The sequence below is a fragment of the Dama dama genome, chromosome 30 (assembly GCF_033118175.1).
Source record: "Dama dama isolate Ldn47 chromosome 30, ASM3311817v1, whole genome shotgun sequence".
Classification (NCBI taxonomy): Eukaryota; Metazoa; Chordata; class Mammalia; order Artiodactyla; family Cervidae; genus Dama; species Dama dama.
The window spans coordinates 89,617,227-89,642,368 of record NC_083710.1 but is presented as its reverse complement, the minus strand read 5'-3'; the positions used below and the strand labels follow the sequence as shown (position 1 = coordinate 89,642,368).

The following is a 25,142-nucleotide window of genomic DNA, read 5'->3' as shown; positions in this document are numbered from 1 at the left end:
CAGGCCTGCGCTCACCTTCCTCGGGCATGTCTGGTCCGGGCAGAGCTGCTCCCAGGCGGCCCCTGCAGGGGTTTCTCAGCAGAGAGCTGGCATCTTAGGGGCACCTGCTCCGCAGGCTAGGGGCCCATGTGGGGTCCCCCCGCCGAAGAGCAGACCCGGCTCTGCTGGACACCCCGGGGGCTGACAGTCGGGACAGACACAGCCCCAGGAGCTCGCCCAACCCCCAGACACCACTGGAGCAGAGCCCAAGCGGACCCCTGGCCAGCACAAGCTGTGGACGCGGAGCTTACACTCAAGCCGGGAGGACTTGCCCTGGGCAGACGCGCACCAGGAGGGCCGTGCTGAGGGCGGCCACCCTGCCCTCCCTGGGACACACACACATGAACAGCACATCTCCAGGGAGGCGGCCCTCACAGCGCACAGCCTCACTGCCTTTGGTAACGTGCATGATGACGGATGAGGAGGACAGAAGAGAAACAAAACTGCTCTGTAAGCGGTGAGGCCAGAGCCCTGCCGCTTCAGGGGGAATTTTAGCTCAGCTGGGGGTGTGGTCTCACGAGGGGTGGAGCGGCCTCACCACTGGGGTCCCCTGCTCGGTCCTGGCCTCTCCTGCACAGATGCACCAGGGAGGGTCTGCAGAAGGGTTTGCAGGAGGGTCTCCAGGAGGGTCTGCAGGAGAGTCTCCAGGGAGGGTCTGCAGGAGGGTCTCCAGGGAGGGTCTGCAGGAGGGTCTCCAGGAGGGTCTGCAGGAGGGTCTCCAGGAGGGTCTGCAGGGAGGATCTCCAGGAGGGTCTCCAGGGAGGGTCTGCAGGAGTGTCTCCAGCAGGCAGCCACAGTGGGGAGGGGGCCGCTTTGTTCTTAAACAGACCAAACTACTGCTTTCCATCTCTGCCCTCTACATCACGGCATGTAGGGAGGGGGCTTCTCCCTGGGAAGGAGGTGGGTGGGGGCGCTGGGAGGGTGTCGGCAGCTGGAGCTGGGCTGAGGCTGCGAGTCCTCGGGAAGAGGGAGGTCGGAGCCGGGTGAGGCTGCGAAGCCACCGGGCAGCTGCAATCAAACAGAAAAGCCTCCTTAGCTCATGGGAGGCCCTGGGACCCCACTTGGGCTCAACCCCCAGGCCCAGGCCCGCAGGCAGTGACTGCTTCCTGATGAGGCTGCGTTCCCAGGGGCCACAGGAGGCCCTGACTCAGCCCCACGGGGCCCCCACCTCCCCTGTGGGACACCGGTCTCGACACTCAGAAGGGTGGCCGTCGACCACCTGACACTGGACACACGAACATGCGAACTCTGTCCCAGGAAAAGGCTGCCCAGCTTGTCTGGGACCCTGGACTTACTCAACATTTCATATTTTAAGGGAAAAATGAAGAATATCAATGTTTTCCATAGTGCGTGATGGTTAATTTTATGCATCAACTTCGCTAAACCACAGTCAGTGCCCAGGTGCCAGACTACCATCTAGATGTCATCTTGAGGGTGTTTTGTAGCTGTGATGAGCATGTAGACCAGCAGATCACACTCTCTGTTGCGGGTGGGCCTCATTCAATCAGTTGAAGAGGAAATGACTGAGGTCCCCGAGTGAGGGAATTCCGTCTCCAGACACCTTCAGACGCAAACTGCAAAACCGACTCTTCCCGGGGCCTCCGGCCTGTGGCCTGGCCTACAGCTTTGGGACTCTCTTCCTCTAGCACTCTATTTCTCTACCTGTAGGTCTATGCCTGCCCCACCTCCATCTATAAATACATCTCTCTGTGTGTCTACTCTGTGAGACACGCTACTGGCTCTGTATCACACGCTACACGCTACTGTATCTCAGGAGACCCCACACTAACACACCTGGATGCAAAGTGACCCTGCAAAGAAAATGTTGGGGCATGGCACAGGTTTTAAACAAACAAAACTTCCAGTTTCTTCCCGTTTTTTCCCGCTAGCCAACAAACCTCTTAAATTTCTCTTTTTTCCTTAACTTCTAAGGGTTAAAAATGCCTGCTTAAAACCAACTTGAAGTAAGTAAAGCAAGCAACCCCTTCGGCGATGGGACAAGGTGAGTGCATGCAGCCTCTGGTCTGCGGCGGGGCCGAGCGGGTCCTTGCTCTCCATCCATCAGGAACTCAGGGCCAGGGGGCATCCGCCTGCCTGCCCCTCCTCCTGGAGACCCTCTAAGGAGGCTCTGGGATCCAAGGGCCCTGGGCCCCTGCCCACCTCTGTTGCTTTCTCTCTCTCAAATTCACACTTCTTTCTGACCTCGGACAACAGAGGAAATCTCTAGAGAACATCCTCTCAGGTCTGCAGGGACCCCAGCCCCCACTGTGCACATGCACACTCTGTTCTTCATTGGAAATGAGCCACTGAGAGAACCAGGGAGTAAACCACACCAACCACGGAATAATCCAGTGGGAACCACAGAGAAAGCCACCAGAAACCATGGAACAAACCACACAGAACACAGAGTAAACCACCAGGAACCATAGGGAAAACCACCACGGACCACAGAGAAAACCACCAGGAACCACAGGGAAAACCACCAGGAACTATAGAGAAAACCACCATGGACCACAGAGAAAACCACCAGCAACCACAGGGAAAACCACCACAGACCACAGAGAAAACCAGCAGGAACCACAGGGAAAACCAGCAGGAACCACAGGGAAAACCACCAGGAACCACAGGGAAAACCACCGCGGACCACAGAGAAAACCATCAGGAACCACAGGGAAAACCACCAGGAACCACAGGGAAAACCACCATGGACCACAGAGAAAAACACCAGCAACCACAGAGAAAACCACCAGGAACCACAGGAAAAACCACCACAGACCACAGAGAAAACCAGCAGGAACCACAGGGAAAACTACCTGGAACCACAGGGAAAACCACCTGGAACCACAGGGAAAACCACCAGGAACCACAGGGAAAACCACCACGGACCACAGAGAAAACCATCAGGAACCACAGGGAAAACCACCAGGAACCACAGGGAAAACCACCACGGACCACAGAGAAAACCAGCAGGAACCACAGGGAAAACCACCAGGAACCACAGGGAAAACCACCTGGAACCACAGGGAAAACCACCAGGAACCACAGGGAAAACCACCTGGAACCACAGGGAAAACCACCAGGAACCACAGGGAAAACCACCACGGACCACAGAGAAAACCAGCAGGAACCACAGGGAAAACCACCAGGAACCACAGGGAAAACCACCAGGAACCACAGGGAAAACCACCACGGACCACAGAGAAAACCATCAGGAACCACAGGGAAAACCACCAGGAACCACAGGGAAAACCACCACGGACCACAGAGAAAACCAGCAGGAACCACAGGGAAAACCACCAGGAACCACAGGGAAAACCACCACGGACCACAGAGAAAACCAGCAGGAACCACAGGGAAAACCACCAGGAACCACAGGGAAAACCACCTGGAACCACAGGGAAAACCACCAGGAACCACAGGGAAAACCACCACGGACCACAGAGAAAACCATCAGGAACCACAGGGAAAACCACCAGGAACCACAGGGAAAACCACCACGGACCACAGAGAAAACCAGCAGGAACCACAGGGAAAACCACCAGGAACCACAGGGAAAACCACCACGAACCACAGAGAAAACCAGCAGGAACCACAGGGAAAACCACCAGGAACCACAGGGAAAACCACCACGGACCACAGAGAAAACCAGCAGGAACCACAGGGAAAACCACCAGGAACCACAGGGAAAACCACCGCGGACCACAGAGAAAACCACCAGGAACCACAGGGAAAACCACCGCGGACCACAGAGAAAACCACCATGGACCACAGAGAAAACCACCAGGAAACAAGGAACAAACCTCCAGGAACCAGGGAGGAAGCCACCGCAGAGCAGAGTTAAACCAGGCTCTGCTCACTCAGGCGATACCATCAGGAGGGCAGACAAAAAGTCCTTTAGTGAAGGATGCGAGGCCCTTATTTACCGGATGCAAGGCCCTTAGTGACAGCATGTGAGTTGGTTCTCGGTGGGTCCTTACTCCTGACCAGGCAGCCCAGGGAGTGAGGAAGGTGAGTTCCCTTCTGCGATTTTTCTTTCGACTAACTGCTCAAACCAGCCCCCAATAGCTGCTCGCTCCCTCTGTCGTGTAGGAGTGTTTTCCGCAGCCAATGACTGGATGGAACACTTGCAGAGTCCCTTTCCTCTTCCGCTGGAAGCAGAGCTGGGAGCAGCCGTCTGTCCTCCTCCTCCTGACGAGACACACACGGCATCTCCTCGGAGTCTGATTACTGTTGTGCATGGAATTATGCTCCTACATGTGTTGCTGGTGAAAGCTAATCAGGCCCTCGTCGTCATTGGTACAGACCAGAGGATGTACCAAGGCCACCCCCCCAAAACGGAGGCCCTCTGCCCCCCGAGGCCACAGGACGACAGTTGAGGACACTCTGGCCGTCGTGCTGGGGGTGTGCTGGTGGCTGGTGGGTGGTCCGGCAATGCAGCTCTATGAACAAGGCTTCACCCCACATGCCTCCTCCCACAGCACCCCAGGGCCCCCAGAGGTGTGTCACCCTGTGCGGTGGCCGCTGTCGAGGGTAAGGAATGGCTGGAGGCTGGCAAACCCGCAGGCGCCACTCGGGGACTCTGGCACATCCTGGGGGCCAGGCAGCTGGCCCACCCAGTCAGTCTGGCCAGGAAACTGCAGCCAACTTCCGGGGGCCCCGGATGGGGGTTAAGAAAACTGAGGCCCCAAAGGGTCAGCTGGCTGGGTCTCCAGGGCCACAAGGGGCAAAGGACACCCAAAACGCACCCCCGGGGCCGTCAAACGTCCTGCAAGGGGCCTGGGGACACCCCCCCCCCATGCCATCCTGCCCCCCTTGCTGGTCCACACCAGCTGCACCACCCCTCGCAGACCCCCGCACTCCTTCAGCCCAAGCCCCCTGCCCCCGCGTCCCGCCCGAGCAGCACGTCCCAGGTGAAGGCTGCCGTGACGTGAGCCCCGCCCCAGCCGGGGCACTCAGCCTACCTGCAGGGGCAGCGGGTAGGACGAGCAGGTGGGGATGGCCGGGGGCCCGGTGCGGAAACCCGAGTAGGCCAGGATCTGCTGGGCGGGGTCACAGAGGACCCGAGGCGCTGTGGACGGGCCGTAGGCCAGATGGGCCAGCGGGACCTGCCGCAGAGGATGGAGACGTGTCGGCTGAGCCTGGCTCTGGACAGCCCTGTCCGGCGGTCATGCAGGACACAGCTGTCATCCTGTGGGGTTCCCAGGGGACAGCGTCCACGTCCTCCCACGGGTCTCCCTCTGACTGGAATTAAAGCCCACCTGGCACCTGCCTGCTGGAGCCGTGGCAGCAGAGACCTTTGGGTGGCGAATGAAGTGTCTCCGTTTATGATAATTCCTCAATTATAAGATGCACTACACTTACAAGAGCATCTACTCATAGATGTAAATTCTAAGGAGTCACTTTGCTTGCTTTTCCCAACACCCCAGAGCTCTGGGTTTGCGAGAGGAATTTGTCTGGCACATGGCTTACACACAGCTGCGTCCTGTGTAATGAGCGGCCTTTCTGGGGGGGTTGCCACATTCCCCAGAGAAGCTGCAGCGGTTTTATCACAAACTCAGTGAGCACAGGGCCCCTTCTGGGAAGCCCATCAGGCTGACCACCGTCCCTGGGGACAGACCAGCTGCCTCCACCAGGCTCACAGGGCCCAAACCAGACTCTGCAGCCATCAAGTCTAACCTCCCTGTCCTTGAAGATTTGCCAGGGGAACACCCTGACTGGCCACAGCAGGAGAAGCCCCCCGAGAGGGCCCCACTGACCCCGGCCGTCCCAAGGGCAAGATGATGGGCTGGTTGCTGAGCCTTATGACCAAGCAGAAGCCGGGCCTGGGGTCTGCATGGCCCAGGGTGGGAGCTGGGGAGAAGGGTGGTTACGGGGGCATCGGGGTCTCCCATGGCTCCCAGGATTCTTCTGGGGTCAGGAAACCTAGAAACACATCACAACCCTTGAGAGGCTCCAGGCTAAGCTGAGAGATGTGGGCAATGGCCAGTCTCCGGGGCAGTAGTAACAAGCGGCCCGCCGGCCATTCGCGGGGGCGTTTGGAGGTGAGTTCACACGGCCTTCTCTCTAAAGCTGGGTGACGGGAGCGTGGTTGCTGGTGCGGGTGGTCGTGCACAATCCCGGGTGTCGGGGGCCTCGTGTGTGGCACCTCTGAGGATGGGGCAGTTGTGGGAGGTGCCCCGCGGGCTCCGCTTGAGAACACGGCCTGGAAGCAGCCGGTCCCCTGGGGAGAGCCGCCTAGATGCTGAGGCAGACTCTCGGGGACGCACACAGAGTTACCTCTGCCTGGGGACGTGCAGGCCCGAGCCCTGGACCCGCGGGGCGGAGGCGCTGGGATTCCGCGGGCCACGGGCCAGGGCGGCGTGGCAGGGCCATTAGAGATTGGGCTCCGCGTCCCGCTCTATCCCGGAGCGGGCTCAGGCCACTCACGCCTCAGGGAGGACAGGCTGAAGGGCCGAGGCGGCAGCCAGCACAGTGGGGGCACTCACCGCGTCCTTGAAGGCCCCCAGGACGGCGGCGGTGACGACCCCTAGCAGCAGCCCCAGGACGTTGAGCACGGCCGAGGCCCAGAGCAGCCAGTAGAGCTGGAGCGCATCGCGGCAGGCACCGACGCCCACGAACTCGTGGTAGACTGGGGGGCTCCGGGCACTGCGCAGCAGGGGGCATGCGTCACCCCCAGTCACGGAGGCGCTGCCTGGGCAGGCGGGGCACAGCGGGGGCCTGGGGCCTCTGCAGGGAGATGCAGCAGGCAGCGGACCCCGAGGCCATTTTCACCCAGGAGCGCCCCAGGCCTCTGAGAAGAGCAGGACACACAGCCCTGCAAGCCTTGCACGGGCCCAAAACTCCAGGGGTCCTAGGCTTCGGGGGGTGGTCCCCACAGAATCGAGATTTACCTCCAGGGCTGGACCAAACCCCAGAACAACCTCCCAGCCTCGGCGGGGGGCAGGGAACACGGCTCTGAAACACCCCAGGGCCCCGCGCCTGCCGCCAGCCCCTCCCCAGGGAACCAGGGCCAGAGGGGGCGGTGATCCTGACCCCAGCCCCTCCAGAAGCAGGGTCGCGGCCCCCAGCACAAGCCCCCCAGGAGGCCTCCCCCGACACGCCTGCCCAGGCCCCGGGCCTGCACCTCCCGGCCCTGCAGCCTCTCACCCCCGGCAGTCGTAGAGATCGCAGCAGTAGCAGGTGTTGCTCTTCACCTTCAGCGGACACCCGCCATTCAGGGAAGGACAGGTGACCTGCAAGCAGAGAGGCAGCCAGATGCTTACGCCTGCCCGCCCTCACCCTCACCCTCCCCCGGCACTCTGTCCCCCAGCCGGGCAGCCGCCCCTCCCGAGTGCGTTTCCTGACTGCCCGGTCTTCTACCGGGTCAGGTGCAGAGACTGGTGGGCAACACGGCCTCCCTACAGGGGCACATAAGGGACCAGGTGAGCGGCGCCTGCTGCTGGACGAGGTGGGGGAGAGGGCCTCGGCCCTGTGCCACCAGGGAGGGAACCCTCCGGGTGCGAGACCCTCCAGGTGGGCAGTAAGTGGGGCAGGGACCACCCAGCTGCAGAGGGAGGCCAGGGACCTTAGGGAAGACTTGAGGGGAGGAACGTGCATGAGTGAGGGCAGGAACTCGGGCAATGGCCCCCACAGACTGGGACGAGGCCCCAAAGCTCCCTCCGGGAGCGGGCCAGGCCCCCGGAGAAGGGGTGTCCCACTGGGTGGGCGGGTGGCCACAGAGGCCCTTCTCCCCGAAGGCAGCATCCCCAGCAGCCAAGAGGCCTCAACCACGCACCTGCTCCAGCCTTCTCCCCACCACCGCCCCACACCCCTTCCTGACCTCCGCACACAGCGTCAGAGGCTGTGTTTAACCAAACTGACCAGTCTTCACAGACTAGATAGACAGTAAGGTGAGAGATGGCAGGACAGAGGGGGCCACGCGGCCACCACACCCCCGTCGCTCCCAGAACAGACGTGAAAGCGCCCTGTGTCCTCAGCCCAGGACGGCCGGCGAGCCGGGGCTCCCGTGAGTGTGGTGTCTGAGCCTTATGTTGCACTAATTAGTCATTAAAAGGCTCATCTCAAAAGCCACACAGACTGGACACGTGGACGCGGGGCTACTGTGAGTCCAGGGTGAAGGTAACGGCAGACGCCAGGCTCCTCACCAGACAGGCGGTGAGGATACGGCAGAGGCATGCTGGGGCAGGACAGCCCGATGTGGACAGGGCCTGGCCCCAGGGAGAGGCCGTGGGTCAGAGAGAGGACCAGCTCCGCCCTTACCTCCGTCTGGTAGACGCCGTGCAGGTAGCCAGCTCCGCTGGAGTAGAACTGGCACCTGCCCGCCATGAGGGGCCTGGGCTCCTGGAGGGAAGTGGAAAGGGCGGCCTCAGCCTGGATTGGCAGCCGCCTGGGGCGAGTTCAGATCTGTCACCACAGGCTCTGAACCCGAAGGAGAGAGGCTGCGGCCAGCGAGAGCCCCCTGGGGGGACAGGGCAGGAGCACCGCGGCTCACCCCAGAGCCGCTGAGAAGGCGGGGATTTCGGGTCTAATGGCAACTGGCTACGGTGGGGGCAACAAGGGGAGCGCGGGGAGGACAGCTCAGCGACAGGACAACACGCGTGGACACAGACAGTGAGGGTCACCGAGCGGGGTTCCGCACGAGGAAACTGAACTTTTGAAGATTTCCTAAACGCACAGAGCACCTGAAATCTGAAGCAGGACGACTGGGGAGAGAGGACTCACGATGTGCCGAGCGGCGAAGACGCCGTCCACGACGGTGCAGCAGAAGGCCGCCACCACGCCAAAGCTGATGAACACGATGGCCGCCACCAGCTGGAAGCAGAGACGGGAGTGGCTTGGGCGTGGCGGAACCTTCCAGTGCCCACCCCGCTCAGGTCCCGAGTCCCCCCGGAACCCCGCAGCAACTCTGCGGGGTCCTCCGCCCGGAACCCTCAGCAACTCCGCGGGGTCACCTCCCACCACGGCTGCTGGAGACCTGCCATGCTGGCCGGGGCACTCCCCACCCCCAGCAAGGCCTGCCCTGGTCGCTGCTTGTTTCATGGGGCACAGGGGCCGCAGGCACACAGGGAGCTCACGCCCCCCCCCCCCCCCGCCCCCGCACAGCCTCGCAGATGAGCCGGGGCCTCCCAGAGCCTGGCAGGTCTTTGCTGTAGCAAACTCTGCTACCACGACCGTGATCGTGTTCCACAGAAAAGCCTGGGCTCAGACACGAGCGTTTCTGCAGGACAGGCTCCGGGGACCCAGGGGCCACAGATGCCGAGGGACACAGAGGGCACCTTCGCATTCCAGAACCCGGGGAAGAGCGGGTCCCCCCCAGTCTGATGCATGCCCTTGACGTCCCCAAGGACACTGCCCGCCTCTGCCATGCGCCTCCTCCCATCTGACAGCAGACAAGCCTCACTCACTCCCCGCATTTCTGTTACTTGTGAGGCTGAGAACCTGTCCTCACGTCTCAGATCGCCCATCTCTTTAACACTTTTTTCGATGTTTCTTGTGAAACGATTTCAGGTTTATGAAAACAAACAGCAAAAGTGGAGAATTCCTGTGTCCCCTCCTGTTAGTCACTGGTGTCAGCCCTGCACCAGGACCCCTCCCAGCGCCGTGCAATCCACAACATGAGGGCACGTTCTCCATCCTGGGAAGTACTTAAAGCGACTGGAACTTTCACCCAACCCTTGTGAAAAACAAGCTGCCAAGTGAAGTATCACACTCACACACATGGCATCTCATCTTCAGCTTCGAGAACGTGGCCAGAGGCTGCCCGCTCAGCCATGGGGCCGTCCCGAGGGGCAGGGGGCCCACGGGGCTGTCCGAGGGGCAGGTGGCCGGGCGCCCTCCTCACGGCCCCTCCTCGCCATGCAGATATTGGGTCTGCCCAACACCTGCCTGGCAAGCCTGCTCCAGCGGACAGGCACACAGCCTCCTGTGGGGGTGCTGCCTCCCCACCCCTCCCCCCGGGCCCTGTGGCGTCTCTGAGCAGCGGAGCTGTCCCTAGAGCCGGCTCTGCTGGACCGGCAGGTCTACATGCAGCCATCACTGGGCCCTCTTGGCAGTGGGTGTCTGCCCAGCCCATGTGCCTGAGCTGAGTGCCAGCCCCGGGCCGGGAGCCCTGCTGGACTCACCATGGGCGGTGGGTGAGCAGAGCCGTCATCAGACCCGCTGCCCCGGGGAGGCTCTCGGGCACCACCTGGTGACCTCACAGACCCGCGCTCCTGGTCCCGGCTGGCAGCTGGCCCCAACCTGCAGTCTTGGCCGAAAGACCCTCACACCACACCGCCTCCCAACTGCCTCCAGGCTTCACAGAAAGCACACAAGTTCCAAGGTACCCTGGCACGCAGGGCCGCCTGCCTGCCGCAGGTGTGTAAACGTGGTCTGACTCAGTTTGCATAGGTCCCACGACCTGAATGTCCTCATCAACCTTCAGGAAACATTCGAAGTCAGTGCTAGCATGATCACAAGCATGATAAACTCGGCTCGGGGATGACCGCACGCGTGGAATTGCCCGAGAACCCAGGGTCCAGGCGACGGCGCTGGGAAAGACATTGGAAGTCCTCCCAAGCCCTCGGCTGGAAACAGGAAACCTGTCAGGACTAGCGTTAGGAGAGCATCCTCTCAGCCGAGACCTGTACATCCTGGGCTCCGTCGCAGCCCCTCATCCTTCCCAGGCCTCATGGCCCCCACCAGCTGCTAGTGGTTTAACATCAGCAGAAGGACCGCTCGCCCCAGAAGGTGCCTCTCCTGTGTAAGGGCGGCCAGACCACTCAGATGTTGCAGAGAGGATGTGTCTGTTGCCCTGGCAACCATAGAACGCTCTGGGTTATGCTCTGAATGCCGCTCCCCATCCAGCCGGGGCCTCTTCTCCTAGAAGAGGGACAGTGGTTACTCAGTAGCTAGAAGGTCATCTTCGAACCTCCGCTGGGCCCACCATCTACATTCCAACAAGGGCAGGCGATTTTAAAGTGCAAATACCAAGCAGATAAGGTTGTGATATGAAGAGGGCTGCCCAGAGCTGGCTGGAGACGGGGTACTTTGCCCCGACAACAGGGCCCAGGCGAGAGGGGGACACGGCCAAGCCAGGACCAGGGAAAGCGAGGGCTGTGAATCTGCACACTGAAAAGGAGAACCACCACAGACCTCAGGCAAAAGCTGGAACGTGGACCCGTCTCATGCTACATACAAGACCAATTCTCAGTGGTAAAGAATCCGCCTGCAATGCAGGAGACGTAAGAGAGGCAGGTTGATCCCTAGATGGGGAAGATCCCCTGGAGGAGGGCATGGCAACCCACTCCAGTATTCTTTTTTTTTTTTTTCACTCCAGTATTCTTATCTGGAGAATCCCATGGACAGAGGAGCATCGTGGGCTACAGTCCATGGGGTCACACAGAGTTGGACATGCCTGAAGCGACTACACAGACATGCTCAGACCAGACTTAAACGTAAGTGATAAAACTCTTAGACCTTGGGTAATCTTCATGACCTTGGAATTGGCATGCGATTCTTAGACCTGACACCAAAGCATAAGCAACAGAAGAAAAAGTAGGCAAAGTGGGCTTCATTAATACTGAAAACGTTTACACCTCAAAGGACACCATCAAGAAGGTGAGAAGACACCCCACCGGATGGGTGGAGCACCCGCAGGTGACCTGTCGGGTAAGGGACTTGTGTCTGGAATACATGGTGCTGACAACAAGACGAGACCCAATTTTAAAAATGGCCAAAGGACTTGAATAAACATTTCCCAAAAAATGATGTACAAAAGCCAACCAGAACATGAAAAGCAGCTCAACGTCACTCACCAAGGAAAGGCAAATCCATGATGAGCCCCCCGCCACACCCACCAGGGTGGCCAGCACAGAGACAGAACAGCCCACACCTCATCTGCGGTAACTCTGGCTGCAACCCTTTGAGGAGCTGCCAGGCTGTTCTCCCGAGAGGCACCACCTTCCCCACATCCTCACACACCGCGGATGCCCAGGGCAGCCACTGCAGCACTGGGGACGCCGCAGGAAGACGGAGGCGCGTAGAGGCGGAAGCACCAGCACGGTCTGATGTGAGCCGAGGCAGAAACGGCACATCCCTCTGAATCTCACAAAGGCCTGCCACACTGAGCCGGCAAAATTAACCAGCATTCTTAGAGCTTTACATCCCAAAGGGGCTCATCAGCAAAGCAGATTCCAAATGGAAACAGTCGATAAAAAACCAGGTCTGTAGTACCAATCAAGGCTGGCACGCAGAGCCCACGGGCAGACAGCTGTGGACGTGCCCTCTGCAAAGCCCTCTGAACCACGGTCCTCCTGGCTCTCCACTGACCCTGTCTTTCCCCAGTCTGGGAAAGGCTACACGCTGTCATACCGCGGAGGCAGGAGAACACTCGAGGGCCCCTGACTCAAAGACAAATGCTCATACATGCGTGGTTTTGCCTGAAGTTTATACACAGTGACTTAAACTAATGACCAACCCTACACTTTTCTTCCGGTGCCACAATCTTAAATGCTAAGGCAACACATGAGGCTGTGGGACCTAACCCACAGTCCCAGGGTGCGGCTCGCTTAGACTAGGGTGTGAATGGCGCTGACCCAGTCCCAGGGTGAAGCTCACTTAGACTAGGGTGTGAATGGCACTGACCCAGTCCAGGGTGAAGCTCACTTAGACTAGGGTGTGAATGGCACTGACCCAGTCCAGGGTGAAGCTCACTTAGACTAGGGTGTGAATGGCACTGACCCAGTCCCAGGGTGAGGCTCACTTAGACTAGGGTGTGAATGGCACTGACCCAGCCCCAGGGTGCGGCTCGCTTAGACTAGGGTGTGAATGGCGCTGACCCAGTCCCATGGTGAGGCTCACTTAGACTAGGGTATGAATGGCACTGACCCAGTCCAGGGTGAAGCTCACTTAGACTAGGGTGTGAATGGCACTGACCCAGTCCCAGGGTGCGGCTCACTTAGAGTAGGGTGTGAATGGCACTAACTCAGCCCCAGGGTGTGGCTCGCTTAGACTAGGGTGTGAATGGCACTGACCCAGTCCCAGGGTGCAGCTCACTTAGAGTAGGGTGTGAATGGCACTAACTCAGCCCCAGGGTGCGGCTCACTTAGACTAGGGTGTGAATGGCACTGACCAAGTCCCAGGGTGAGGCTCACTTAGACTAGGGTGTGAATGGCGCTGACCCAGTCCAGGGTGAAGCTCACTTAGACTAGGGTGTGAATGGCGCTGACCCAGTCCCAGGGTGAAGCTCACTTAGACTAGGGTGTGAATGGCACTGACCCAGTCCCAGGGTGAAGCTCACTTAGACTAGGGTGTGAATGGCACTGACCCAGTCCAGGGTGAAGCTCACTTAGACTAGGGTGTGAATGGCACTGACCCAGTCCCAGGGTGAAGCTCACTTAGACTGGGGTGTGAATGGCACTGACCCAGTCCAGGGTGAGGCTCACTTAGACTAGGGTGTGAATGGCACTGACCCAGTCCCAGGGTGAAGCTCACTTAGACTAGGGTGTGAATGGCACTGACCCAGTCCCAGGGTGAGGCTCGCTTAGACTAGGGTGTGAATGGCACTGACCCAGTCCCAGGGTGAAGCTCACTTAGACTAGGGTGTGAATGGCACTGACCCAGTCCAGGGTGAGGCTCACTTAGACTAGGGTGTGAATGGCACTGACCCAGTCCCAGGGTGAAGCTCACTTAGACTAGGGTGTGAATGGCACTGACCCAGTCCCAGGGTGAAGCTCACTTAGACTAGGGTGTGAATGGCACTGACCCAGTACAGGGTGAGGCTCACTTAGACTAGGGTGTGAATGGCACTGACCCAGTCCCAGGGTGAAGCTCACTTGGACTAGGGTGTGAATGGCACTGACCCAGTCCCAGGGTGAGGCTCGCTTAGACTAGGGTGTGAATGGCACTGACCCAGTCCCAGGGTGAAGCTCACTTAGAGTAGGGTGTGAATGGCACTGACCCAGTCCCAGGGTGAAGCTCACTTAGACTAGGGTGTGAATGGCACTGACCCAGTCCCAGGGTGAAGCTCACTTAGACTAGGGTGTGAATGGCACTGACCCAGTACAGGGTGAGGCTCACTTAGACTAGGGTGTGAATGGCACTGACCCAGTCCCAGGGTGAAGCTCACTTAGACTAGGGTGTGAATGGCACTGACCCAGTACAGGGTGAGGCTCACTTAGACTAGGGTGTGAATGGCACTGACCCAGTCCCAGGGTGAAGCTCACTTAGACTAGGGTGTGAATGGCACTGACCCAGTCCAGGGTGAGGCTCGCTTAGACTAGGGTGTGAATGGCTCCCACTAAGGCCCGTGTTACAGTGCAAAGCTGGGGCTAATTCTGGGTGCTGGATTGGGGCAGGGCTTTCCTAGGAACACCTATAGCTAGAGCTGTGAGGGGGCACGCCCCCGCCCACATCCCACCCCCCCCCAGCTCCCACACACCCCACTCCCACTCTCCACTGCCCACACTCCCCCCCACATGCCCCACGCCCACACTCCCCACCACACACTCCCCACTGCCCACAATCCACCCCCACACTCCCCCCTCACACTTCCACCACACACTCCCCACCCCCACACTCCCCTCACTTCCCACTGCCCACACTCCCCCCACACGCCCCACTGCCCATGTTTGAAACAACACAGATTCTCACCATTTGTTTTCTGTTCTCCACCAGGTTGATGCCAATAATTCCTAAGAAAGATCCGAAGCCCAGCTGACGCCAAAGGAAAACAAGGGAGAAAGCGCTCAGGTTACACACCTGACAGCCCAAAGCAGACACGGAGCAGTGGCCACCCACCTGAGGACGTCCCGTCAGCGAGCACGGCTGGCCACCCCCACCCCCGGGCCAGAAGCACTAGTGGCGGGGCTTGGGCCCACCCGACGGGCGGGCCTCTCAGAGCCATCAAAGCCGGTGATCACAGGGAAACTGCTGTGCCCTCGGCTGTGTTCTCAAATACTGGAACTCCTACGGTGACAGACTATTTTCTTGGGCTCCAAAATCACTGTGGATGGTGACAGCAGGCATGAAATTAAAAGACACTTCCTCCTTGGAAGAAAAGCTATGACCAACCTAGACAGCGAATTAAAAAGCAGAGACATCACTTTGCAACAAAGGTCTGCCTAGTCACAGCTATGGTTTTTCCAGTGGTCATGTTTGGTTGTGAGAGTTGGACTATAAAGAAAGCTGAGTGCCGAAGAATTGATGCTTTTGAACTGTGGTGAAGACTCCTGAGAGTCCCTTGGACGGCAAGGAGATCCAACCAGTCCATCCTAAAGGAAATCAGTCCTGGGTGTACACTGGAAGGACTGATGCTGAAGCTGAGACTCCAATACTTTGGCCACTTGATGCGAAGAGCCGATTCATTGGAAAAGACCCTGATGCTGGGAAAGACTGAAGGCAGGAGGAGAAGGGGACGACAGAGGAAGAGATGGTTGGATGGCATCACGACTAAGTGGACATCAGTTTGAGCAAGCTCTGAGAGACAGTGAAGGATAGGAAAGCCTGGCGTGCTGCAGTCCATGGGGTTGCAAAGAGTCGGACACAACTGAATTGAACACATCAGAGCTGAACACTGAGTGATGTGAACAACACATCAGTTGAACTGATTCTGGGAAAAAAGTGTCACAGGCCCCCACCCCAACATGGAGAACATCTTCACAGGGACCCAGCCTCTGCGTCAGGGGGTCCGAGGGAGGCCCGTCCCAGGGTTTCTCCTGGGCCGTTGGAGGAGGACAGCTGACCCCTTGGGGAAGAGCAAGAAGCCGGAACCAAGGCTGTTCCAGACACAGACAGGCTGACACCCGTCACTCAGGTGAGCAGGCGGACAGGTGACTCTCGGGAACGTCCACTTTCCCCTCGGCCTTGGCTCTTCGGCCGGGGGCGGGTGACGTGGGTGCAGCGGGGAAACCCCCCGGGCTGTGCACGTCTCGGCGCCCAGGGTGCAGACAGCCTCACACCCACTGTGCCCACCCCGGGGAGAATGTCTTAATTTCTGAAGAGCGGAGTTCCAGCAACGCCGGGGGTACTGCTCAGAGCAGTGGGAGACAAGCCCTGCACGGGCACCCAGGGCGCCCTGAGACTCAGCACTGGAGCCCGCCGGATGGTGCCCTCAGCTCTGCCTGCCCGCTGGCTTCCGAGCGACCGTGCGGAGCCGGCGGGGAGGGGGCAGCAGGCTGTGGCAGCTCTAAGGCCATGGCACCAAATTTAATGCGTGGACATCAGACCTGCCTGTGTTCACGAACGCCGTATCTGTGAGGACATCCGTGAGACGGACATGGACCAGTGATTCAAAAATTCTCAAGGAGTGAGGAAAGACGAGCAGTTTCTTCCAAATATTGCAGTCCCTCTCCACCATCCAAGAGAGCAAAATCCCCTCCAAAATAAATGAATTAAAATATGTCTGCTGTTGCCGTAAGTTCCACGTTTTCGGATTTGAAAAAAAAAAAACCCTCTTTCTAAAATGTTGAGGTGCTTGCACCCTCTCACCCAGTTTCTGCTTGAGACACACCCTTCACTACAGGGCTGGAGCTGTGTGTCCCCAGAAGTGACTTTCATCCTCATGTGCCTTGAGCAAAGCTCATCTGTCGTGTCCACTGTTTGCTTTCAAAACCATCCAGCTGAAGCCAGTTTCACCCTGGTCATTGCCCAGGAGTCAGGTTCTCCGCAGAGCAAAGCTCTGAACACACCCAGGATGTTCTGAAAGTGACCTCAAGGTGAAATCCTGAGCCACCGAAGCTTGGAGAACATGAAAAACCTCCTCGCGGTTGATCCTGACACGCTGCAGGTCGTCTGAGGGCACATCCTCACAGCCGCCGGCCCCCAGCTCCCCCGCCCCGGTCAGGACACAGGCAGGAAGCCAGGGCTCTCGAGAGATCTCACTGAGAATGCCATCCGCACAGACAGTGTGCGTGGGGGTTACTCGTAAAGGGTACACGGGGAGGTAGCAGATTTATACAGCACAGAGCATAGAGAATAATACAAAGATGAAACGAAGGATGTTTGTAAAGTATTCTCATCCTTGCTAAAATGTCATCAACATCAGTACTCATCTGGATAATAATTTTAGCGAGAAATTAAATACGCTTTATTTTTAAGGTCTCTGTGTATCACTATGTGAGACTCCGCCCGGGCGTCGCATCTGATAAAGGGCAATGCCACAGCGCTCCCTGAGTGCGAAGCCAACGCCGGGAGCAAAGCTTACTGCCAACAGTGGACACGACTTCATAGTTCTGAGCCTTGATGATCTCGGATTTGGGGGCTGCTGTTGCCAGGTCTGGCTAGGCTGTGACTCTGCCGCGGGGGCTCACTGCCCAGAAGCAGAGGTGTGGACCGCGTCAGCTCATTTTTCTGCTGCTCCCATGTGGTCGTATTAGCGTACCTCCATCCAGGCTTCGTGGCATCTTTTAAAGTCCAAGGTCAATTCCGAGAGGGTTGACTCCCTCTGGGGACTTTGGGGACACCCTGAGGAGGGCCTATCGCACTGCTTGGCTCCGACTCCTTCCCCCCTCCACTTCTCAGGACCCGGCACCCCACAGGGCCATCTGACAAGGCAGGCAACCACCTAAATTTACACCTCTGCGGGGCTGGGGTGGCACATGTGAGCACCATGAGGAAACCTGTATCCTGGGCCCCCAGACCCGCCCCCCAGGGACCCAACACTCACAATGATGCCGGGGTAGTAGCCGCCCACAGTCACGTTCTCAGTCCTTGTGGTCGCGGCCAGGCCGACGGTCAGGATGGAGGCGGACACCACCAGCAGAGCCCCCACAAACCACAGGGTCGTCTTCTTTCTTCTCACAAACCCTTCTGGGGAAGGACACGGAGGCGCGGGTCAGTGAGGTTCTGGGCTCGGGGAGGGTCCCAGTACCTCACAGGCATCCCAGCTGCCACGGCTCCTGCCTGCAGCCCTCTGCTCACGGGCAGGGCCTGGGACGCGCTGCATCTGCCTCCATCCTCCCCGCCCCAGTCCTGAGAGCCGGCCCGCTCGCCTCCCCCTCCTCTGCCCACCCTGACGTCTCGCCCGCTTCCTCGAGGTCACCTGGTGAAGGGCACACAGACCCCACCGGTCCTCCTGAACGGCCGCCCTCACCCGGGCCTCCGTCCGGCCACCAGCTGTGAGAACAGGAGCCCGGCCACACTCCCCTGAGGCCCCCGCTGCACCCAGAGCGTCTCTAGCCAAGGTCAGCAGCCACGCGATCTGTGTCTACTTCCCTAACGCCATCCCCCAGACAATGGGCCCTGAGAGGGTGGGGACTCTGCCTTGTTACCAACGCCCCCCTCTTGCCTAGGACAGCGCCCACACTCGGCGGTTTCTCAGTAAACGTCGGGCTGGCCGAGCCCTCCCTGGGTCCCAAGTCCCCCGGCCCTCCACCCCGGCCCCAGCCCACAGCAACAGCCAGGCAGCCATTGGAGCAGGTGCCTGCTGCTCCCAGGCCTGGACCCCACCCCAGCTCCAAGGCTGGTCAGAGGACCTCTGCACCCACCTAGACCAGGCGGAGCAGGCTGGGCACAGTGGGGGCGCCCGCCCCCTTCCGGGCCGCCCATGAATCCACGCCGCTCTGGGGGTGCACCCTTGTCCCGGGCTCCACCCCGAGCCAGTCCTGCTCGCTGGTCCTCCTCTAGGTCTCGGCTCAGCGCCAAACTCGCAAGACGTCGAATGGCAGGTGCAGAAAGTATAAAAGTGTGTAGGGCTCGCCACCATCCTCCTGCACATCCGCCTCCCTTGCCCCTGTCAGCAGGCCCCCATTATTGGATGTGGAAATGGGCCAGCTGAGAGGTGGCATTTCCCAGCCTCTTCTGCTGGGTGATTACATCCTCCGCAAATAGTCTCCATTTAAACAAGGGTGTCAGGTGGAACCTACGGGAAATCTCTTAAAGGAACCATTGCCTCTGCCTTCCTCCCCTTCATCCTTCCCACAGCCTGGAGTGTGAGCACAAAGACAGAGCCCCTGCTGCCATTTTGCTCTGCGGGGGAACCTCGACAAGGGAAGTCACACCCAGAGAGAGGCAGAGCAGAAAGACAGCCCTGGCTCACCCACCTCCAAGCTCTGCTTAGGTAGCAGAATCACATCTCCAGACTGCAAGGCACTATTGTGGATGCCCTGGTATCTGCAGTCACAGAACCCAAGAAAGCAAGAAGGGAACCCTTCCATCGCTGGCACCTCCCTCCCCCAAGCCTTAACTTCTGGGTTTCGTGTGGAACTAACTTCCCCACACGTGTCTCAGGGAAGGCAAGAAGGCTTGTTTACAATAACCATAATTGTAATACTAATAATTATTACCATAATCAAATCTCAGTTACTCCCATCCCTACATGGTCATCAACAACCACACAACAGAGGCAAAGACAGCTAGGCAGAGGGCCGATGAGAGACCCCAGACCGAACCCATCCAGGCTGGTATGTTTTGTTTGTTGCAGAGTTAGCTGTTTTGATCCCTGTGACTCCAAAACAAAATGAGATGAAAGAAAAACGTGGTGCTTCTTCCCACACCAAAGTTTTCAAAATTGATATGCGTGTGTATGCGTGTTTGCAAGCAGCTGTGCATTTGACCACAACCACCATCTCAGATCTGGACCATCCCATGGACAGAGGAGCCTGGCAGGCTACAGTCCGTGGGGTCACACAGAACTGGACATGAGTGACATACATATATACCGTCTCAGATGACCCCGGGCCCCGCCGGCAGCACTCACCCGCCTCCCCGCGCGCGCCCCCTCCCTGACCCGGACTGTGCATCTGAAGATTTATACGCTGTCTGCAGTCCCATCAAGAAAGCTGAACGGCAGGCCAAGGCCATGCCACCCAAAACCAGATTGTCACGTACTCAGAAATAAATTACCCAAAACCCTGAGTCAACGCGCTCACTCAGAATCGCTTGGTCAGCCTGGGAACACTGCTCTACCCACTGGGCTGGCTGGGGCGAAACTCTCAGGGAGGTCACTTCATTCCGGAGGTCCTCCACCCTTCACCTGCTCTTTCACTGATATTTTCTGGTAGTTTTTATTGAAAATATATAAGACCTGTTAAGGGTGAACCACTTAGGGCAATGTCCACAGGAAGCACAGCCCAGATGCGCGTGGACGATTCACACCTTTGGGACCCAGTGGGCCCGGGGATCCCCGCAGAGGGCTTTTCCCTCATTCACAGATATTCGCTGCATCTTCCTGGTAGAGTCACAAGCATGCAGAAGCAATCACTTATTTTTCCTTGCATATATTTAAAGCCTGAAACCAAGGATTCAAGTACAAGCTGGTTTCCCCCAGAGATCGAAAGGTCAGCGGTTATGACCGATCTGGGGTGTCTTGGAGGGGGAAAGATACCATGGAAAGGCAAAGCCACTTCAAAAATGGGTGAGTGAGAGAAAGACAGACACCTCCCCATAGGTGACACCCTGTCCTGGGTGATTAACTTTAGAATGGCAGGTACACTGAAATAAAGGCCAAAGAAGTTAAAAACACATCTTCTTCTAGGGTTTGGAAAATTAACAAAGCTGTTACCTTGGACATTGACGCGACAATCACACCAGTGACACAGGGCCGTCCAGCAGCCAGAGGGGCCCTCTAGCCGCCGCCCTGCCCGCCTGGCCTGGGGCTCACCCCTCCTACACACGGGCCACCCTGCCCAGCCCGGAGCCCACGGGGAGCCCACAGACGTGCTGTCCCCTGGGCAGTGCTTGCCCTCGACTGCTCTTCCCGAGGGCCCAGACCAATCTCGGCTGTAAAGCGTGTTTTAAGAGCAGGAAGATGCCTGAAATGAAATTTTATGGGACTAAGCGTTTGACAAAATTATCAAATGCCCTCCTCCTCAGAGGACTTTGCTATTTTTACTATTCTAATGCATTATATGTTCATCATGTTCAAAATAATTAACCGACATCTCAGTACCTTATTCACACCAACTGTCTGACTGTTGTACCTGGTCTCTTAGCTCTGTGGGCCCGTCTGACTGACCCCCTCACCTCCCTGTGACGACACTCTGGTTCCAAAGGCTCTCAGCTCCGCTTTGATTGGCCCCTTTAGGAAGCTGCATGATGAGTGGTGAACAGTTTTTCTGGGGCCTCGTCAAGTCCGTTAGTGACGTCCTGACAGACTTCGTCAAAAGCGTCTCCTTCCTAGGAACCATCTTCAATCTAACTGCACCGTTTCCCCACGTTTCCCCAAGTCTGACTTTCCCTGTGAAACCGCTACATGATAAACAGCACAGGGCCCGAGCAGCCCTTTTGTCAGGGTTGTGTCATAGCTTCCGAGGGAACATGCGGTCTGGGAAGACAGCAGGCGGGGAAGGGATGGTTCTGAGCGGCCCCGATTCAATGACACAGGCTGCAGTATCTGGACTCCAGGCACAAGAGAGACAACAAGGCTGGATCCCAGCCTGCACTTGGCGTTATAGACATGGGGCTTCACATAAACATCAGGCAAGAAGAAGCAAGTTCAAGAAAGGAAGGTGGGCCATGTTCCTGACCACCATCACACACGTGCACTTTTAGGTCAGGTTTTGGAGAGGAGGGGGTCTGTGCTGGAGGAAAAACCAGACTCCCTGACGTGTTCCTTCGACCTTGCTGCCAGCAGGAGTCTCACATGTGCTTTGTTATAACTGAAGCAGCCTAAGGCTGTGCCCTGCCTGTCAGCTAAAATCTCAACTATTATTACGCTTACAGCTGTGCTGGCAATTTACATGACCTGTGCCCAAGATGTTGTGGGGCTGCCAGACACGCTGAGTGATTCCAGGTGCCCCCAGCCCTCTGACCCTGAGAGCAGGGGCCATGGAGCTCTTGCTTGACATGGGGTTCCCACACCTGTATCCCCTCATGCTGAATGCATGACTGAGCCTTGGTTCCCTGATCTGCAAAGTGGAGATAATGACAACTCCCTGCTTGCCCGCCACTTCAGTGCAGTGAGAGAGTATAGATGAAGGTTCCAGACGTGTTTTTATGTGTGTGATAGCTAGAGGGTTGTGGTTGGTGCTAACATTAAGATGGCTCAGCCCAGGGCTGCTCCTCTCCCAGCCTCCCCTCCCAGCCTCCTCCCAGCCTCCCCCAGCCTCCCCCCAGCCTCCCCCCAGCCTCCTCCCAGCCTCCCCCTGCAGCCTCCTCCCAGCCTCCCCCTCCAGCCTCCTCCCAGCCTCCCCCCCAGCCTCCCCCCCCAGCCTCCCCCAGCCTCCTCCCAGCCTCCCCCAGCCTCCCCCCAGCCTCCCCCCAGCCTCCTCCCAGCCTCAGTGACCAGGCGCAAGGATGGAGGAGACCCAGTCACTGTCCGGCCCTCTGCACCTTCTTCACTGAGTGGAGCTGGAAGGGTGCATCACAAAGTGGGGGGCAGTCACCTAGTCACCCCCTCCCGGCGGGCAGGGCCCGGGCCACTCAGAAAGAAGGAGCTTGTTTAATCTCAACAGCAGCCATGGGGACAAAGCAACTGTTCCAGGGAAATGGACGCAGGGACGTGCCCTCAGCCAACAATTTCCCTTTAATTACACTTCTACACGGAACACATCCCCAAGGGTGTGAACGCAGAAACGTAAGGTAGAAGATGTCCATAATCCCATCCCAGCCACACTAAAGTTAGTATTTTTAAGTAAAACACCAACTCTCAGCATTTTTTAAAGTTCCTCCTCAGAAGAAAAATCTAAAATGTTATTTTTAAATCAAGTCATTCTAATATAATAATGGCAATAACCATAAGTAGTCAATAACTATAATAACAACTATCTGTTATAATCAGTAACTGCATTTGGTTTTAGAGAGTGTTGGTCACAGAACTGTTTTCTTTTAGAAAGAAAGAGCTCGGCACCAGAGGAACGGAGCCCGGCTCACCTGCTCCTGCTCCTCATTCCTCCTGACTCCTCAGTTATCGTTTAAAAATCAAGTGACATCACTAATCTGGTTTTTAAAAAGACTTTGCAGGGCTGGGAGTTTAATCCCACATTTCCTACTGGATGGTCCACGAAACCCTGTCGGACCCAGGTGTCTCCACCCCCATCCCAGAGCCTCTTCTTTGGAAGTCTCCCGTCTCCTCGTCGGGAAAACAGCCCCCTTCTGGCGGCCTGCCGGCGGAGAATAAAGACACCGGCCTCCTGTATCCCAGCCTGGCTTGGCTGCATCAGGCTGGGAGGGAAATCCTGGAAATTATGGAATCGTCTGGGGAGGGTGCGGGGAGCCCAGCCGCCCCAGGGAAGCCCAAGGAGAAAGAAGCTACCTGGCCCCAGGCAACGACCTTTCCCTAGAAAATTTTGGAGACTCAAGTTGGGTGGAAGGATGAAAACAGAGTGCGTTGTCCCGCTTGTGCGGGTCGTGGTCTACTGTCTGCAGCAGAAGACGGTGGAGAAGAGACGGCAGAGGCTCGCGCTGTCGGGACCCTGAGAAAAGAGGTGGGAAGGGGCCCGTGGGAGCTCGGCACCAGAGGATCGGAGCCCGGCTCACCTGCACGCTCACCTGTCGTGTCCAGAAGGGCCATGGGCCCGGGTACCGGCGGCGGGAGCGGCTGCATCCCGGGACTGCTCTCCCGCTGCTGCGACAGCGACCGTGGGCCGCGGGGCCGCGAGGACCAGCTGGGAGCGCGAGCCCTTAGGTCCGCTCTGTCTGGCCGCGGGGTCCCAGCCGCGCCCCGCCTCGCCCCGCCCCAGGCCCCGCCCCTGGCCCCGCCCCGCCCCTGGCCCCGCCCCCGCCCCTGGCCCCCCTCCCCCCGCCACCCACCCCCGGCCTGGTAGGGGCAGACCCTCAGAGGTGGGACGGTAGGTAATGCTAAGAACCTGCGGAAAGGGGGCTCCCCTGGTGTATCCACATTGACACTGCTGTTTGGAAAGGAAGGTGGTTCCTGGCTGCTCTGCTGCGCTGCGATCGGTCGCTAAGTCACGCCCAACCTTCTGAGACCCCATGGACTGCAGCCTGCCAGGCTCCTCTGTCCATGGGAGTCTCTAGGCAAGAAAACTGGAGTGGGCTGCCTGGGTCTTCCTGACCCAGGGATCGAACCCGCGTCTCCTCCCTGAGTTTCTTGCATGGGCAAGTGGATTCTTTAGAAGCTTAAGGACACGCCCAAGACCTGTGGTTCTAAACCCAGAGAATCAGCTAAAGATATTTTTTAAAAAATTCACTGCTGCCCTGAGCTCAACCCAGACCCATCGACTCGGAATATCTGTCAGTGAAGTCACTGTGAGGAACCCCGGTAGTTCTGAAGGGGCTCCATTGTGAGAGAAAGCCCTGGCGCGGGGGTCTGCACACGAGGGCTCTGTGTGTAACAGCGACGAGGACCGGGGTCGCTGCGGGGTGGGGCTGCACACACCAGCAGGAAAGATCCGAACGCAGCGCGGAGCGAAAACGTGCGTGTGCGGTGCTGAGGCGAGTGGAACACCGCCTGTGCACGGTTTGTGAGTGTGAGAAGCAGCACTGTTCACCCACACGTGCCCTGCATGAACTGCACGGGCAGCCGCTCTGCACCCTAGATAGCCTCCCCTTCACTCGGGAAGGACCGACGGACGAGGGGACAGAGGTCCTGGTACAGTGGGCCCTCGGCGGAGAAGGGACAATGGAGAAGAAATACGGTACCCAAGGGCCATGTGGGCCTGAGTGGCCACGCCAGCTACCAGAGGGGGGACAGTGTGAGGCCAAGGAGGCGGCTCCGGTCCCCACCAGAGTGACGTCCTGCCACCCGAGGCCGTGACACGGGGCCAGGCAGCCGTCTGGGAAAGACGCCCTGGGCAGACCAGGAGGGCGGCCGGGCACACGGGGACAGCAGGCGGCCTTACGGGAGTGCCCAGGTGAGCCCGCGTCAGAAGGGTCACTGGGAGGGCACGTGCAGGGCGGCGGGGGGCCCAGGAGGCCTGCAAGGAGGTTCAGGCCCAGGGATGGCGACCGTGGTACAGAGCAGGACGGGGATGCAGGTGGCGGGACAGCCACACGGACCTCACTCTGTGTCTGTTGTTCCAAAGATCTGCTGAAACCATTCTCAAAGAATGTGCTCGTGTTGCCAGAAATGATACCTTCTCCAGTAAATACATTTCCTGCAGGAGGCTTTAGATGCCACTGCAGCTGGGCAGGTCTTTGGAAATTGTCTCTGGGCCCCCTGAGCAGGGGATCCTGAGGAGCACGGCAGGTGTCTGGGTCCCCCTGAGGCACCCCATCGGGGGTCCCGG

The 25,142-nt window shown here is 58.5% G+C and overlaps 1 protein-coding gene across 1 annotated transcript; it reads right to left on the bottom strand.

Annotated features, from left to right (window-relative positions):
- Nucleotides 1-900: 900 nt before the first annotated feature.
- TMEM255B (transmembrane protein 255B) lies at nucleotides 901-23,539 on the bottom strand. The gene is made up of 9 exons (XM_061133353.1): nucleotides 23,446-23,539; nucleotides 17,684-17,826; nucleotides 14,671-14,733; nucleotides 8,761-8,850; nucleotides 8,299-8,379; nucleotides 7,186-7,271; nucleotides 6,525-6,684; nucleotides 5,001-5,144; nucleotides 901-1,047 (listed from the first exon to the last, which is right to left on the bottom strand). The coding sequence occupies exons 1-9, from the start codon at nucleotides 23,498-23,500 to the stop codon at nucleotides 901-903; spliced, it is 969 nt and encodes a 322-aa protein (XP_060989336.1). The 5' UTR covers nucleotides 23,501-23,539.
- Nucleotides 23,540-25,142: the final 1,603 nt, after the last annotated feature.

What these genes read in the sequence shown, in the direction of transcription:
- TMEM255B (XM_061133353.1), bottom strand. Translation starts at nt 23,500, where the DNA reads ATGCAGCCGCTCCCGCCGCCGGTACCCGGGCCCATGGCCCTTCTGGAC. An exon ending in GGCCCTTCTGGACACGACAG is followed by an intron (nt 17,827 to 23,445) that starts GTGAGCGTGCAG and finishes GTCCTTCCCCAG; the next exon opens with AAGGGTTTGTGAGAAGAAAG. An exon ending in CCTACCCGCTGCCCCTGCAG is followed by an intron (nt 1,048 to 5,000) that starts GTAGGCTGAGTG and finishes GTTTGATTGCAG; the next exon opens with CTGCCCGGTGGCTTCGCAGC.